Source organism: Pyxicephalus adspersus, chromosome Z, assembly GCF_032062135.1.
Source record: "Pyxicephalus adspersus chromosome Z, UCB_Pads_2.0, whole genome shotgun sequence".
NCBI classification, from domain to species: Eukaryota; Metazoa; Chordata; class Amphibia; order Anura; family Pyxicephalidae; genus Pyxicephalus; species Pyxicephalus adspersus.
In genome coordinates this window covers 82463910-82481646 of record NC_092871.1, presented here as the reverse complement: position 1 = coordinate 82481646, position 17737 = coordinate 82463910, and the positions used below count along the sequence as shown (strand labels likewise).

General features: G+C 36.0%; 1 protein-coding gene across 2 annotated transcripts in view; it reads left to right on the top strand.

The window, feature by feature from the left end:
• LOC140343036 (protein crumbs homolog 2-like) overlaps nt 1–17737 on the top strand; it is a 67974-nt gene that overhangs the window by 45407 nt on the left and 4830 nt on the right. Inside the window, exons 7-13 of one of the 2 annotated variants that reach the window (XM_072429498.1) lie at nt 1796–2749; nt 3360–3856; nt 4681–4846; nt 5326–6184; nt 6763–6879; nt 7695–7815; nt 12129–16634. In XM_072429498.1, coding sequence (XP_072285599.1) covers nt 1796–2749; nt 3360–3856; nt 4681–4846; nt 5326–6184; nt 6763–6879; nt 7695–7815; nt 12129–12356 — 2942 coding nt within the window. In that variant the 3' untranslated portion in view covers nt 12357–16634. Of the gene's footprint in view, nt 1–1795; nt 2750–3359; nt 3857–4680; nt 4847–5325; nt 6185–6762; nt 6880–7694; nt 7816–12128; nt 16635–17737 lie in introns of those variants that run through there. The other variant, XM_072429499.1, reaches the window with a different exon arrangement.

Sequence of the window (17737 nt, the reverse complement as noted above, 5' to 3'; positions counted from 1 at the left end):
GATTCATCTGCCACATGTCATGATTAGCGGATTATTAGGGTAATCTGTACAAGACTGAGTGTAAATCTCTTTGCTAAGGCACAGATAGGTTGACAGAATGAAAAATGAGGACAGAAGAATATATCATCATTTTTTCTTTCTGTTTTGATTTTTTTTTATAAAATAGCAATGAAAATAATTCAAAACTCCATTGTAAGTTTATTGAGGTACATATGAGAACCCACTGCATTACTTTTGCCAAGAGCAAAAGGAATGGAGCCTCAGGGATGAGGGTTTTTAAGAAGAGTTACATTTCCATTCCTTTACTGTCTACTGACTAGATTTAGTCTGTTAAAACATGGCCAGTTACAGGTTTGGGTAGATAGGAGACCGTAGGTGAAAGTAAAGCTGAAAGAGATGAAATGTGTGTGAGATGTGTGTTTTAAGCATCTACAATACAGCCAAGTTGACTTGCATATCAGAGATTTGAGATTGTTTCACAACCTCATGAACAATTGAACATATGGTTAACAGCCAAATTTTGACTCCACATGTTTCTTGGAATGAAACTTCATTTTTCAGGAGGTAAGGGTGTATCATACCATTGGACAGTAGTCAGTGGAGACTCCGATCACTTGCCAAATGCTTGGAGACAAAATTTGGGTGTTAACCATATGTAATATTGTTTATGAGGATATGAAGCACCATCTCCGATATTCATACCAGCTTGCCTGTATCATATATGTCTAAGACACATATCCTCACTTAGTTGACTGTTTTATACTTGAATTAATTAACTGTTATATACTGTTATATATATATACAAAATAAGCCAGCAAAGACAGCTCCTCATGCCACATCCCCATTAGATAACAGATAAATGGTGAGGAAAATATAATATAGTATTTTAAGGCATATAATCAAACAAATCTCATACGTATCAAAAGGTTTATATTAAAATGTAAATTTATTTAAGAAATACAATAAAAAACTTTTTTTATAAAAGCATTACATTGGTCTTGATGTCTCCACCATAGTTAGTACAAATTCATAGGCAATGAAAGTTTGACGTGTTTCACAGAACAAAGTCTGCTTCATCAGGAACAACTTGCCTAAAACAGCATAATAAATCAAAATATAACATAATATATTAATGTACATCAATTATAAATTACCTTGGAGATTTTACTCACATTCGTCTATTTCATGGACTGGTGTGGGCAATTCCTTTGTTATGTCAATTAGGCAGATAAAAGGCCTAAAGTTGATTTGCAACCAAGTATTAGAAACAGACATTTTATTTTCAGCTTTTTAATTTGTCCAATTACTTTTGAGCCCCTGAAATGAAGTGATTGTGTAAAAAAAGGCTTTAGTTCCTCAAATGTTTATGCAATCTTTTTGTTCAACACACTGATTTAAAGCTGAAAGTCTGCAGTTTAACTGCATCTGAGTTGTATCATTTAAAATTAATTGTGATAATGTACAGAACCCAAATTAGAAGAAAGTTGTCTCTGTCCAAATATTTATGGACCTAACTGTGTGCCTTAAAAGTCCCCCCCAAATAATGTTTCCTTTTTTCTATATATGTGTGTTCTTTTTGTGAAGGTCTTAAAAGTCTCAGATAGACATGCTGTCCTCATATGTGTATAATTCATTGGGATGTGCTATTTCATCTAAAATTTTAATGGACAGGAGATCATTTCCTTTACAGACCATTACTGAATAAGACTGAATATGAATATGCCATTTTTTGTTTTTTACATTTAGTTGTGTTTTGACTACATGTAAATTTTAATTTATATTTGTTTTTCTTTAGGTGTCTTATGTGCAGTAAATATTGATGAATGTGAAAATAACCCATGCCAGAATGGGGCCACTTGTCTGGATGGAGTTGCTGACTACGTCTGTACATGCCCGCCTCCAGGACTTGATGGTGTTACATGGGGTGGTAAGAACTGCTCTGTGGTTCTCCATGGGTGTTTTAACCACAGCTGCCAAAACGATGCCATGTGTATCCCAACATACGAGCTGGAGATCCATAATTACACCTGCAAATGTCAGCCAGGGTTTTATGGGGAGCATTGTTCCATTCCAACCACATTTTCATTCACATCCATTGGGTATATTGTTTATGATCTGAATGTTGCAAACCGAAGCAAGAGGAGTATTCAAGAAGACAGTTCAGTAATAACTATAAGATTTAGGACGACTTTACCAAACATGGTTCTCCTTTATCGGGGTGATGAAGACAGCTACCTAATACTTGAGCTTTATAATGGAGTGCTGCAAGTTGGGTTTCAAAACCACAATTCTTCCTTTCACCTAGTTATTGAAGAGCACAGAGTTGATGATGGTCATTGGCACAAAGCTGGGGTTAAGCTAAATTCACTTCTGGAGCTGATCCTTTTTCATGATGGTTGTAGAAATGATTCTTGTTCCAGAATTCAAGTCTTTGGTGATAGCCATGATTTTCAACTCCCAGACTCGTTTGCTACTGTGTACATTGGTGGGCTTGCTGATGGTTCTCTGCTAAACAACACACTAAGCAAACAAAATTTCACTGGTTGTATGCAAGACCTCACAATAGACTTTAAGACCTTTCTACCTCAGAATATAAAACAAGAAAGTTTTTCTGGTATGGAACTTGGATGTCAAAAAACAGATTGGTGTCTTCCCAACCCATGTCATCATGAGTCACCATGCATCGACCTGTGGACCAGATTTAAATGTGACTGTGTCAGACCATATAGAGGTCCAGTCTGCTTGCAAGGTAAGAAGATGATTTGTCATTGAGTTCAGATGCAGGTTCGTAAAGACAAGACTTAATCAGTTTGGTGGTCAAGAATTTGAGTGGCCTGCACGTAGCGCTGACCTCATCCCTACTGGACAATTTTGGCATGAGTTGAAGGTCTTCATGTCCAGCATCAGTACTAAAAATATTTGGCCATACTATGGACTTGATTTAATAAAGATCTCCAAAAATGGAGGATTATTATGGGAGATCGTGGGTGATCCAGTAAACCTGTAATGGTTCTGTTCAAAGTGTATCACTCAGGTTTTCACATGGTAGTCTATCTTCTCCAGTCTTGGAGAGCTTTGATAAATCGGGTACATTTTCAGGGTAGTGCTATAATAACAACTTCCAGACTGTGTTTTAAATCTTCACCTTTTTTGAGTCTGTTTTGAGGTAACTAATATACATTAGTTTATCTGTCACCTGTTCTTAACTATATTTCATTAATATGACATTTTTATATAAAATGCATCTTGGATCCCTTTCTCTTTCCCCTCTTGTCTGTGATAAAAAAAGGTTTTCTCTTTGCACTTATTTCATGTCATGATCGAGATAATAACATATTTTCTTTTAACTTTTTTTATAGAATATACTTCTGGTACTTTCTTCCATGAGATGGTGCCAAGCTATGGCAGCTTTATTTTCCCCCAGGACATCAAATATCCATTTAATGTGTCAGGCTTTATTAGGACTCTCAAAACAGATGGCCTTCTGTTGCAAATAAGAAATGGCAGTTCGGACGTCTTTACAGTATACTTGAAATCTGGACGTGTTCACAGTACAATAATGTCAGTGAAAAATGTTTCTTTCAGTGAATATGTTAGTAATGGCAAGAAGAATATGATCAATATAGTGGTTGAAGAGAGTATATCTTTGGCAGCAGGAGACACAATTCTTGTAGGAGGAATGCCCCCAAATGGAAATATTGATCAGTGGGGGGGATATTTCAAAGGATGTTTACAAGATATAAGAATCAATAACACTCTTCTGGAGTTTTTCCCACTTGATGATGAAGATGTTGCCTCTTTTCCTGGTTCCATCAATAACATTACAAAGGAGTGTGTGTCCGATGACACATGTAAAGTAAGTATTTTTATCATTTAGACTTTTATATATCATAGTTTCTTGCTGTTTTGCAGTTGCATGCAATTTTAGGCATGACACTATTTCTTGACATAATCTCATCTCTGTATTTCTTTTCATGCTGTTTTGAGATTTGTAGCATGCATACCTTTCTGTCAGAGAAGAAGGTGAAGGACAAGCAACAAACTGATGAGCTAATATCTTTGTTCCTCTTCTTTCATTTACTGTCAGCTCGCTTTCTGTGTTGTGTCTTCCTCCCCCAGTTAGGCTCTGCTGTACTAGGATTTCAAAAAGCTGATACTTAGGGGCAGCTCTTGAACTATAGGCTACCAATGTAATTGTCTTTATCTAATCACCTTTTCAAAATCTTATCATCATGGAATGTCAAATCACTATGATAAAAGTTTGAAATGGCAATATATGTGGGTGATAGATGGTGTCACTGGCCCTGTCCCCTGTTTTGCAATGCTTTTTCCACTGTGTTACATACCTGGCCTTCTTTCACACATCTTCTGAACCAGTTGTCTTCTCTATACACCTTTTTTGTCTTTGAACAAATTGCAGAATGGACCCATCAAATCTTGATCATGCATTTTTTTGTTTCGACAATTGACAATTGTCTCTTTCTTTGCTTGTGTTGGGTCATTGGGTCTTTTAGCTTTACAGGAAACAGGCACCCAAATATTTCCAAAAAATACAAAGTTAAGTCTCATCCAGCTTTAAGAAATCTATAAACATATATGCTTTTGCTATTGTCCTGTAACTTCCATTCTTTGTCAAAGATGTTAGGACCCATCCACTGTGTTTTTGTTTCATGTTTCCAGTTCAACCCTTGCAAGAATGACGGCACTTGTAATGTGACCTGGAATGATTTCACCTGCATCTGCTCAGCTAACTTTACTGGAGCAACATGTGAAGAGCCTGTGTGGTGTCATCGTAGTCCGTGTCCAGAAGATTCTTTGTGTCAGGACATCCCTGGAGGATACACATGTATGAAACGTTAACTATACATGTATCATACATCCTTGTAGTGTGTTATTGTTTTTTTTCTTATGGATTAATGTAGATTTCTACACTAGTTATCTTTAAAGGGAAATCTTTATCCAGCCCTTAAAAGTTACAACCTTACATTACAAAGGATCAACCTAGACCAGCCATTCTCAACCAGGGTTCTATAAACCCCACCGTTCCTCCAGGGGTTTTCTCTAGCCATAGTTATGGGGCCAACACCACTTGGTAGAACCAACTGCATAAATATAGCCACCCCTCAAAATGGGGCATTCTTTCCATTTGGTCACCAGTTTAGAAGCCTTTTTTCCCACTGATCCACAATAATTTGTTTTCAGTTTCGCTAGACCTCAAAATTATTTTAGGGGTTCCTCATGGTTAAAAAAGCTTTTAAAGGGCGGCTTTTTACTGTATGAGATCCACATCAAAGTTCCCTAATATTATTTATGTTCTATTTATAGGCCTAGTCAATGCAACCTTTAAAGAACAGAATGCAGTGGTCTTCACATCAAACACTTCGTCAGATATACAGCTTACATCAGTGTCACTGGATTTCAGAACCAGAGATGAAAATGCTGTTTTGCTCCAGGCTTCAAAAGATCCAGACCAAATTTCCATCATCATTCAGGATGGCAACTTGCTTGTCTTTTTACAAAGTGGAAACAGTGTGGAGCAAGTAAGTTATAATAGTGAAATAAAGGTTTCTGATGCTTTATGGCATAGGGTTTTGGTAAAGATAAAAGACTCTACACAAGTGCCTCCTCAATGGATAATACGATTTGATAATGAAGATGATATGACTCTGCAGGCAAGTGCTGGTAATTTCAGCTTCTTGCCCGAAGACAATCCTTTTATACTTGCCGTGAATTACACTGGATGCCTTGGACAAGTTTCTATAGGAGGTTTTTACATTCCTTTTGCAGACCAGTTATTTCCTCAAAAATTTGTTAGAAAAAGCCCAGCTCCACCAACATTGGGTTGTAGAGGAGCTGATGTTTGTTTCAAAGATCCATGTTTGCATGGTGGAAAATGCCAAGATGACTTTAATTTATTTAGCTGTGCTTGTGCAGAAGGATGGGAAGGGCCACGCTGTGAAGTAAACATAGATGACTGCAAACCACAGCCTTGTGTTCATGGTTTATGTATAGACCTGGAGGCCAATTATCAATGTGAATGTGTTCCTGGGTACACTGGAAAAAACTGTGAGACCAATGTGGATGACTGTCAGCATCATCAGTGTTTGAATGGAGGAACATGTTTGGATGGATTGAATACCTACACCTGCCAATGCCCAGCTTCCTATATTGGAGATTATTGCCAGTAAGTAGTTCACTTAGATTCTAGTTGTCATTTATTTTCTTAACACTTTTATATTCCCCATCAACATGCTAATGTAAATATTAAAAATCTCTCATTTTTTTTTTGCATACCTTTTTTTATATATTCATTGACATCATTACTTGGTCTCTGTTCTACTTTGTACTGCAATGCAGACAGATCATGGTTGTAGGTGGCTTCCTAAAAAACAAGAAACTGGTAGAACCTAATTGTGACTCTAATGTGATTCATACAAAATGTTGGATGGCCTCCAGCTAAAACTTGAAGTAGGCTCTATCTAACTTGCTGCACCTTCCAATACTTGTAGAGGTATTACTTTTAGTACACAAGAGGAGCCTGTACAACTACAAGACTGAAGGAAAGATTTGAGTTCAGCCTAAATTCATAATATTTTGATCCTGTATTGACTCCTCAGTGAGGAGTCATAGGAACAAGTATCCCTTTTTATCCATCATCATGCTATCCATATATAAAATAATTTTCTTTAGTTATACCTTTTAAACTTTTTGTGTTTTTCAATCACATACAATTAACTTATACGTATACTTCTTTCCCACCAGATGGCCTTACCCCCCTGAGAAGTGTGGCATTAACGTAACGTGTCTTAATGGAGGCAAATGTAAAAGTGGAATCTGGGGAGCCAACTGCACCTGTATTCCAGGCTTCAAAGGCAAAAGGTAAAAATAGACACATGCTTATTATTGTCATAAGAGCAAAAAGAAAGGAAGTCCACCCAGCTAATTTTTGTTGAGAACCTTTGTACTTTTCATATCTTTTATGAACTTGTCATTATAAGTATTCACTGAATCCTAACCTAACAGTCTGTGACTTTTAAGTGTTTTTAAATCCAAAACATAAAGATAAAATTAGTTTTCTTTAGTAGGGTGTTGTTTCCTTTTTTTAACTTGATCTGTAATCCTATCTGTAACACATTTCCAATCCTATTGTGTCTGATGTTTTCCTCAACTATATTTTTGTAAGCAGCCATGATTGCTAAACAAATTAGATTTCAAACAAATCCATGTAGTCATACTATTCACTATGATACCCCATTAGTGCTTCAGTTAGGTGCACAGCAAACAGCGGCACTATTTGTTTCCAAAAATCACAAAAAGAGCCATAGCTGGTAACATCAATGTTGCATATGCATGCTTTGGGCCTTTGTTTCCCCAAAAGCCATGTTGGTGTTATTAGCTTTGGAACCCCAGTGAATACTTTGACACCTATTACTGAGCTTACTTGGACACATTCTTCTGTGCAACCTGTGGCATCACAATGAATTTCATGTGTTCTTTATTAGCTAACTGTAATGGCGCCTTGAGTGATTTCCCTGTTTTCTGAGGCTTAACGCTGGTCCGCAGCCACCACATCAAAGAACTAGTAAACTGCAATATAATACATATTTGTTTTTGGGATTAGGCACACCTTAAGTAAAATAAATAGTAATGTTTGGAGATATCACTGCTATAATAACATATTTATGGCCACTCAGGTGTGAAATCAATATTGATGACTGTGAGTCAAACCCGTGTCTTAATGGTGGATCTTGCCAAGACTCTGTCAACAATTTCAAATGCATCTGCAATGCAAGTTTCAGTGGAGTCCGCTGCGAGGTAAGTGATGCCGTCCATTTAAGCATGACACTGATTTCCAAAATCACAATACTCCACTCACCAAACATGTGCTTCAGCGCTGAACCAAAGGTCATCTTAGTTGCAGCACCCTATTGCCTGTGTTCTTTCATTGCTGTTGCTTTTGTCAGGAATCTGCATGCTTGTTAAGTAACTGTTAACAATCTGTTTGCATGTTCTATGTAACAAAATTATTTATCTTGTTATGTGTAACTTGTTTCAAAACAACTAGTATGTTGTAGGATCATTTCCAATTCCAATTTCTAACTCTTTGTATTTTTTAGCTAACAAGATCATGGCAGAAACAAAATAACAAATATGTCTTTAAATAGAAACTAAATATATACAAAACTGACTGGGACTTTAATAGTACTTAAACTAAATTGTCAAAAACATATATATATATATATATATACAAATAAATGTAAAAATACTCCTTTATTTTAACATAATCCAATAAAATGCAAAAAATCACAAACCTAAAGCGGAACCTATAAAGTAAAAATACTCATAGGAAAAAAAACCAATACCACTTACCTTTTCTCTTCAAAAGCCCTTGATCCCTCTGCAGTTCAAATGCAGTAGGTCCCGCACCACCCCAGCTTTCTTCTTTTTGCATGGACTGAACAGTGGGCACGGCCATCTTCTTTTATCTTCTACTTCAGTACTCTGCTAATGTCACCTGATCTTGCACTGCGTATATGGGAGAGGAAATAAAAAAATAAAAAGTGCCTATCTCATTGTGCATGCGTACATACAAGGAAAGCCCCTTATGACACATGTTCAGTCTTGGGCATAAGGAGCAGCCCACAGCCTCCTTGGACTTATGACGATGTATCCCAGGAGGTTGTGGGTCTCCCCTTCAGCTGCGGTGGTAAATACAGAAGACGAGGCAACTTCCTCAAAAAACAAAAAGATTTAAAAAAATTTGAAAACACCAAAATGTTTTAAAAATTATAGTTTAAGTTGATTTAATGCCAAATCTAAAGGCGATTTTTTTTTCTGGTGACCACTCTACTCTTACTGGGGCTAAAAGTAGGAGAAATAAAATTGACTTGTAAACAACCTATAGCTTATGAAGTGCAAAATAAATTATTATAGTTTGCAATTTCTTGAAACTTTAAACATCTGAACTACATATATTTTTTTATTTAGGTTTATTTTATAATATTACGCTTTCTATTACTCATAAAAATGTATCTTCTTCTGTGATTCGATTTGATTCTTTTAAAAAAGGAGAATTATCCTCGCTCCCGTATCTTTGAATCAGTTTGAAGTAATGTTATATATTTATTACTGAAATTGTCATATACAATAAAACAAATTATACACTATAATTTAAATAGGAAATTAATGTATGGAAAAACAAAATAACATACTGAGAACCAGTGTGGAGTACTTCATAGCTACCAGGACAGCAAAATATTTCCATGCTAATAGAATAGGACCTATTAAAAAATGAATTAAATAAAATGAAAATGATCAAATGCTGAAGAAGTGTAAGTGTGCAAAAAACCTAAACCTAGTAACTACCGAGCCCAGTTTTTCTTACATATGTTTGACCAGAATATGAGAGGAGTTATTTAAGCTGTGACTTGAAACTTATTAGTATAAAAATATATATACAATCACAGTGTGTGTAGCCAACATAAAATAAATATGGCTATTGGCATGGATTCTACAATGTGCTTGCTGTTTTGGTATCTGAAATTTTCTTGTTGGGAGTTTGGAGTCCATGCTGGAAAGGCAGGTTAGCTGTTCATCAATTGCTTTCCTGTCTGTTGCTGAACTCATGCTTATTAACAAGGATAACTGTACTATTTACTCTTTTTTTATACTTGTCAATCAGAGAAAATATAGATTTATTATGACTCTGTTAACCATGTAAAGTCCAGTGCTGAATACCTTGGTAACCTCACTATGTTGTCTGTGTTCATTGATTCTCTGTATTTTATTACAGGAATACAGAAAATTTTCTGTTTATTTTAATAGGTAGCAAGTGTTATCAGAAATAATTCTCTGTATTTTATTACAGGACCATATAGAGCAAGTGCTCAGCCTGTAATCAGTGCTCAGCCTTAGCTAGGAAACACTTTTGGGGTCCTGAAATGGTTACACTTGAAGTATAGTATTTTCAGCATAACATGTCTTTAGGTTTTGGGCATCAAAAAATGCCACAGCATTGAATGGAGTTTTTAGTAGCTTACTTGATCAATAGGGTCAACTATATTTCAGGGCAATCAATTGATTTCCTTGAACATTTATACAGTGTAAGCCATACAATCCATGCTATATATTTACTACACAAAAATCAGTGCTACTCAAATATATGTTTAGCAACAGAAGTATTTTAGACAGTGAAGCTGCGTTTTTTTAATCTTTTTAGGATGGGGAACCTCTTAAAATATCTTTCAGTGAACTCCTGCTCTAATTACTCAATCTTTTTTTATATCCTAGTATGTGATTGGATAAAATATGTCACCAGCGCACCCACTAGTCTTCAAATGCAAGGCTTTTTCTTTTTTGTTATATGACATAGAGTAACAATGTTTTGATGCTAGGAACATTCTTTGGGCATGATGCAGGGCCACTGTGTAAAACAATCTTTTATCCTATAGAAATTCTCCTCTTACCCAATATCTCCGAAGATGATTATAGTGGATTTCTTCTAGAAAAAGAATTCTTCATAGCAAAAGCCTATTGATGTAAATGCTGAGCAAAACAATAACACAGACTTTTGTGTACAATTAGATTTGGTCTGAAATGATTTATTCACGGACTGTTGCATGTTTCTATGTCCTGTTTGTAACAGTGCATGCCATTTCTTCTGTGTACTGGTCAGTCACTATTTCTTACTTTCTTGATGCATGTTCTTTTTCAACTTCTGATTACAATGTAATTCTTGAACTGTATTTACTGTTCCATTGCTGCATTTTGTGGACCACTGTATTGTCATATGTTTCATTGGTCACAGCTTTGTAAAAAATATAATTAGCACTGGGTTTTTTTTCTTTGTCATGAAGCAACCTGAGACTCTATTGTAACATTGAGTTTTGATTCCTTCATAAGCTCAACTAGAACCTCAGCTATTCCCTATTTCCATCAACCTACATTGGCAAACCTAAAATGAGTACCAAACCAGGAAAGGATTGAACCTGGGCAGATAGGTCTATCAATACTCCTATGATGGCACATATATGTATTATTGCACATCAAATTGCATGTGTCATGTGTAAAATTAGCCCATTGATTTTCATAAGGAGGGAATAACAATTCTTTGCTTGTTGTACTGATAGCCAATGCTGATTGATCCTCATAGAAGAAGAATGATTCTACAGTGCCTTGCAAAACTTTTTAGCGCTTGCTCCCTGTAATCTTCCTACATTTGTAGTAATAAAGCTGAGTTTGCATATAATCCAAAGTCTCTTTATTTGCAACCCCACCTATTCAATAAGAAGGGTTTGATGAGAGAGGAGGAAATTAAGCAATTAAGTTAATAAAGTTACCCACCTTACACCCCAACTTCTAGTGCGCTTGCATGAACCCTATTCTAGTTTAGCAGATTACATCTCCCAAAGAATTCTATTCCATGTATTGGGCAGGTGCTAGGTGTAAGGTGGTTAACCGTTTTTTCTAACGTTTTGATTTTTTTCTTTCACCAAACATTTGCAATTAGGAAGTAGGTTTACATTTTCATGATCTGCCTCAGAATAAAATATATTTATTTGGGATTCCAACCCTGTCTTGTTTTTAAGCCCATACCATGATGTTTGTTTTGGCATGAAATATTTTCATGGCACTTTCATTGACTCCCACCAGGGAATGTTGGGAGAATGTCAGATTCCCTGTTTATGAAAATCCCAAAATGTCAATCAAACGTTGGTAATTACAACTTACTGCTAAATGTGGAAAAGTCCAATGAAGTAAATAGGTATGCAAAGCACTGTAGCTCTGTCAATTCAGTGTTAATCAATTTATATTAAAAAAATGACATTGAGTACCAGTATAGACATCCAGCAATCTCGAAGGTCATCTAGATTTGCTAATTTGGAATTACAGCACATTGTGATGTTATTCTGCTATGAGTTTATCATCCCTGAAATTTATGTATAATCTGACGAAATAACTAAACCAGATCCATAGCTCGCTATTAGTTCTTATCTGGTCACTTAACGTCTCAGTTTTAATGTAAACTCACTGCAATGTGGCTTACTAACCTTTTTACCCTACTACTGCATTCATCCAATATCATTAAGGTGGGGTAAATCTTATAACATCATGTTCATTTTTTGCAGAAAAGCAGTTCAGCTTGGGCCTTCCCCTTTCCACTCGTGGGAGTTGCAGTACCTGTATCTTGTGGTGTTGTGCTTCTGTTTATTATTGTGGTCATTTTTATGGTGCTGACGGCAAGGAAGAGAAGACAATCGGAAGGCACATACAGCCCAAGCCAGCAGGAGGTAGCAGGGGCACGACTAGAAATGGACAGTGTCTTAAAAGTGCCTCCCGAGGAACGTTTGATATAAAGCAGGACCTGTGACTGTGAAGTTCATCTCATGTTTTTATTTTAAAGTGCCAAATTAATACCTTACCTGATGCTGCAGATTATCATTAAAGAGGTTCTGAATGAGGGATCCTTCATAATGTACACTCACTGAAGACACTGGACTTGTCAAATTTTTACCAACAAAAGTTTGACATTTTTGGCATTAACTATCAATCAGCCAAAAAATGTAAAATAGAAACATTTTAGACAATTGATCATATGCTTTAAAATGGACCTTCTACCTTAAAAAAAAATGGTCCATCTAAACTCTTTGTACCCCTTCTCTGTCCCAAATCTCTTTTGTTTAGTAAGTGAAAAACATACCTGAAAAAATTAGATATATACTTACCCATCTTTGGCCATGTCACGTTGGTTCAGCTGAAATCTCTTGAGATAACTTCTTGCAATGGTTGGTGTCTTCTTGAGATTTTCCCCAGTTCTGTGTTCCCCAGGAATTTTCCCAGAACAGTGAGTTCATTTTTAATTGTATAATTTTAACTTTTTTCTTTTCAGATATACTTTTCACCTACTAAAAGTAGGAGACTTAGAGAGGAGGTCAATGGAGTGTAAGCAGACCTTCTTTTTTAGCAGAAGATTCAATTTAAGTTATATAATCTGTATGAGATACCCCTGATTAAAAATTTCCACCTTCATCATTGCCTTGCCCCTATGTATAGATCGTATTTACCATGCACTGGAACTAACTTGGACCCATAAATCTTCTGTATTAGAATTGATAAATATTGTGTGACTCTATCCTTGACCTATTTATGTACAGGATGTACAACGCTGGAAGACTGTAACACTGTATTGAAATGCCTGTCTGTGCCTTATATCTGTAAATAACTCTTTCATTGTGACTTAGCCTCTGTCTACACTATACTGATGTGGTGTGGTATTGTTCAGGGGTTCATGTCTCTTAACCCCAGCTAGCCCTGTCTGCAAGAGCTCAAACCTAGGGTTAGGTTATTGTTTGCAGCCATAGCTTCCTAGGGCTAAAGCATGTGGACAAGGTAATGTACCATATGTCATCAGTGTGGGCTGATGCTAACATCTACTAAACTGAATGTAGCAAAAGATTTCATATTTACAATTTACCTTCTTTGCCTGCAGTACCATGTACGGAATGTATCACTGTCGAGCAGTGTGAAATACTGGATGTAAGAAATAATACCCTGAGAACAAATATTGTTGTATATACTGTTTCAGCTTTTGTATTTGTTCTTTAAAAATACTATGCATTTTTGTAATGATTAGCCAATGATATTTTTGGAATTAAGCATATTAAAACCAGAAAGACTACTACTACTGTACACTGTTTAAACTGTTTTACACTGATTATTGTAAAATATACTGATAGTTAATTTATAAATACAAAGGTAGAAAAGTATTTTCAGACAATCAGAACTGACTTATCATTCTTCAAGTGCAGATGAGAAGCCAAAGTGGTAAAGTAAAATTCCAGAGAGGTTAAAAAACACATATTTATGTGTTCATAAAAAAATATCCTTTGCTAAGAAAAAGTACTTGTGGGCCAATTGTACTCAGAAATAAACTGGATTATTACAGCAGGTGTCATTCTCAATTCTTCCATTGGTGATGCAGTGTTTCTTTTTTCATTCACAGTTAATACATACATAATTCTCTATGAATGAAAACTAACACAGTGCTACCTGGTGGAGAATTCATGTATTTATTCAGTGCATTCGGTCAGTTGTTGCTAAATTCTAATTTTCACACAGACTATAACCCCCACAGAGATAGCTTCAGGAAGGTGTGCCTCCTTTTAATATTTGAGCTGTATGTTTTGAATACCAGGCCAAGTGACAGTTAATTTACATCATTGGTAAAATAGCTTAGCAGACAACTGACTCCTGTCGGTGATGTGAAAATATGCATAAGCAATATAAAATATTATTCTGACCAAAAAATGTTATCAGTGATTAACATTAACATGTCATGTAAAAATAACATGACAAGTTAATCCAAAAATAGGCTCTTTTCTATGGAATGTATGTAAACATTTTTAGGCAGTTGTAAACCCAATAAGAGGTGAGGGTAACAATTTTACATTCCAATTCCTGTCCTCACCACTACAATGCCTATTTCTATACTAATTAGTCAGGTATCATCCCAAGTCTTCTAACTTGCACTGGAAAATAACATTTGGAATCTAGTTGTTAAAGGACATACCACTGATTTCTTTTGTGCACTTTTTGATTGAAGCACACTAGGCTGTAATAGATGGCGACTCTCTCTGAAACACAACCTGTAATGTGAATCAAAGAGATGTTTTGTACTACTGGGTGATTAAAGAAATATTTTCATGAACATGAACAGTACACTGGTAATTCCTCCTAGCCCTCCTGACCTGAGCTACCCAATGCCCTCACAAAGGGACAATATCGTAAAAGTCCTCAATCTTGTGATTGAGGTAGGTCTAGTTAAGGTCGAGAGAGCTGGAGAGAGTGGGCAGCTGTACATTTAATGAAAAATTCAATGCTACAATGCTGTGTTGTACAAACACTGGTTCTGTGTGCTAAATGCTCATTTGTATAAAGTGTATGATATTGATATGTATATGTTGTAATACTTTTTTTTCTGAATTTTGTATGCACTGTTTAATAAACAACTGCCAAATGCAACAGCAATTAAATGAACTCAGTTTCCAACAAATGGTCCTAAAAACACTCATATATCTGTATTGGGTTAATGGAGTTTCTAATTTTGCCAACTCCCTCCTGGTCTATATCCCAACTTCCTCCTGGAATCAGAATAGTCTACTATAACGCTCTCCATAAATATGACTATTTGAGAAGACAATTTCATGGCATACATACAATTGAACAACACATCTTCAGAACAAATAATGTTTGTTTTTTTGCAGACAATACTTGCCATTCAGTGGCAACATAAATAATTTCTGATATACAATCAGATATTACAGATATCTTTGTTTGCATCCATGGAAAAAAACATTTCAGTATCTCGATCACCAAATCTAAACACCAGCTAGAAATGTTTATTTTTCATTACACCAATGTGTAGGGGTTAAAAGTTTATTAGATTGAATTAAACTCCTGTTCGTTTTAAGGGGATTTCCCTTCTGTGTGTCTCAGCAACACTTCTTTGGGACCAGGCAATAAATAGGGAATGCATAGGTTGCCAAAACAGGTACTCTCAGCAATAAAATCCACTGCTTGCTTGAATTGGAGCTGATGGTGGTGAGAGAATAAACAGGGGTAAAAAAATAGGCATATTGTTCAAATCATAATAAAGGAGAAACTGAAATTGTATATATATGAAGTATAGTAGTGAATTAAAAAAATATGGTATTGGTGTCAGCTTCTTATCATAAGTGTAAGGTATAAGTTGTTGATAAAGAGATTTAACTCACTTGGTGGTTGAATAACAATTGGTTACTTATGAAGAGGAACGAGAAAGAATAGTTTGAACACTGGATATTCAGGTGTTGGTGTATTGAAAATTAGAATATATCTGAAATGAAAGATACTACTGATGAGCAGGATATAGCTAAAAATATTCTATAAGGTTTGAGCCTCAAAATGACACTTACTTCAAGGTTGGCTGCGACTGTACGAAATTTATAATAATCGGATAATCATTTCCCTGAAGTGGATAATGTCAACAATTTCTTGAAATATGATTATTAGTAAGTATAACCGGATATCCCATTCATATGTAGGGGTCTTTCCTCTAACTAGTGTATGAACCTAAGTGATAAAAAGCCCTTGGATACAATATAGATATACCTAGAAACACATTTTTCAGGATGTTAAGGACAAAGTTATGCCACAGATTTACTGAAAGCTACTGACCTAGACCTAGAATGTGATATTATGAAATTTTATATAAAGTCTTTAAACAAATCTATATAAACTGGAGCTTACTCAAAAACACACTCAGTTCTAGGACAAGTTCATGGTGAACAAAAAAGAATTTTTTCCTTCAATTTCAAAGTTGAAATAGGGTATATATTATCAGTCATTCAATGATTATATTTTTAAGTCATTTAAATAAGTTTGATTAATGAAAAGGCCATACCTTGAGAGTCTTAGGCTAGTAATAGCAATATAATTGTCAATTTCAATGATACGCCCTATAAATAGGGGCTGAAGGAGTAATTAAATATTACCGATTTATCTAGTGAAGATGGATTAAAATTCAATTGCATTTGATAGAGAGAGACTTACACACTTACTTACTTGGTGTGTAGCGGTAAGGAGGGGATGTCGGCAGCCAGCCACAAAAGTAGTGGTCCTGCCGGCATACCACCCTTAAAGGGTACCTAAACTCAGAATTTTCATTTTACATAAAAGGGTAGACAACCCTTTTATGTAAAGTAAAAATTATTTTTGTGTTTTTTAAGTGCAACCCTTTATTCTTGATAGCCTAGGCAATTGAGAATGAATGGGATCACAGAGCCTCCTGGGATACCTACATCATGCATCCCAGGAGGCTCTTGGCTGCTCCATGCACAGAGGCCCTTTCTCCAAAAGGGAATGAAAATTGACGATCTCACGCATGTGCAGATCATCTCGCACCTGCGTCGGATGACGCAAGAAGAAGAACCCGGAAGAACAGAGAAAAGATGGTGGTGCCTAGTGCGCCAGCCTACAGACGAATACTGGGACAATGCGGGACTCGATTGAAGAAACCTCCAGTCCGATCGACTGCTCTGCGGGATTGAAGGTAAGTGCATTTTGTTTTGGGTCATTTTTGAGTTTACTTCCTCTTTAAATGGGTAATGGATTGCATATCATGGAGACACTGTGCATGCAAATATGCCTTCATGCAGTAAGGGCTTCTCCACTCACTGGGATTGTTTGTGATCACAACCACGCATGTGCCGGAAGTTGCACATTCGTGGTATTCTGTAAGAGGGAGGAAGAACCATTACTTCCACCCACACTTGCTGAGACTATTCTATTGCTGGATACGCCTTCTCATCTGAGGAGACTCTTCTGTAGTTGATACTAGCAGTATACAGATGGAACCCATAGCAAAAAAATTGATTTACCAAAGATTCAGATATTTTTAGCTATTCAAGTACATAGGACATAATTTGGGAATCAAGTAATCACAACTAGAGAGGAGTAATATACTCATGTCATGGGATACCTAAAGTCTGTCTCCCTCCTTGGGTGATCTGTCTTCATTGTTTGAATTTGAACAAAGTTACCTGCAGATTCCTACCTTTTACTGTTCTGAAAGTATTGTTGTTTGTTTCACCATGTCCTTCCCAGATTAATTCCTGAAAAGGATGGTCTGTGTTCATTATATTCACCTAACCAAACTAGAATGTTCTAAAATTAGGAACTTTAGGTTCTGCAACCCTTT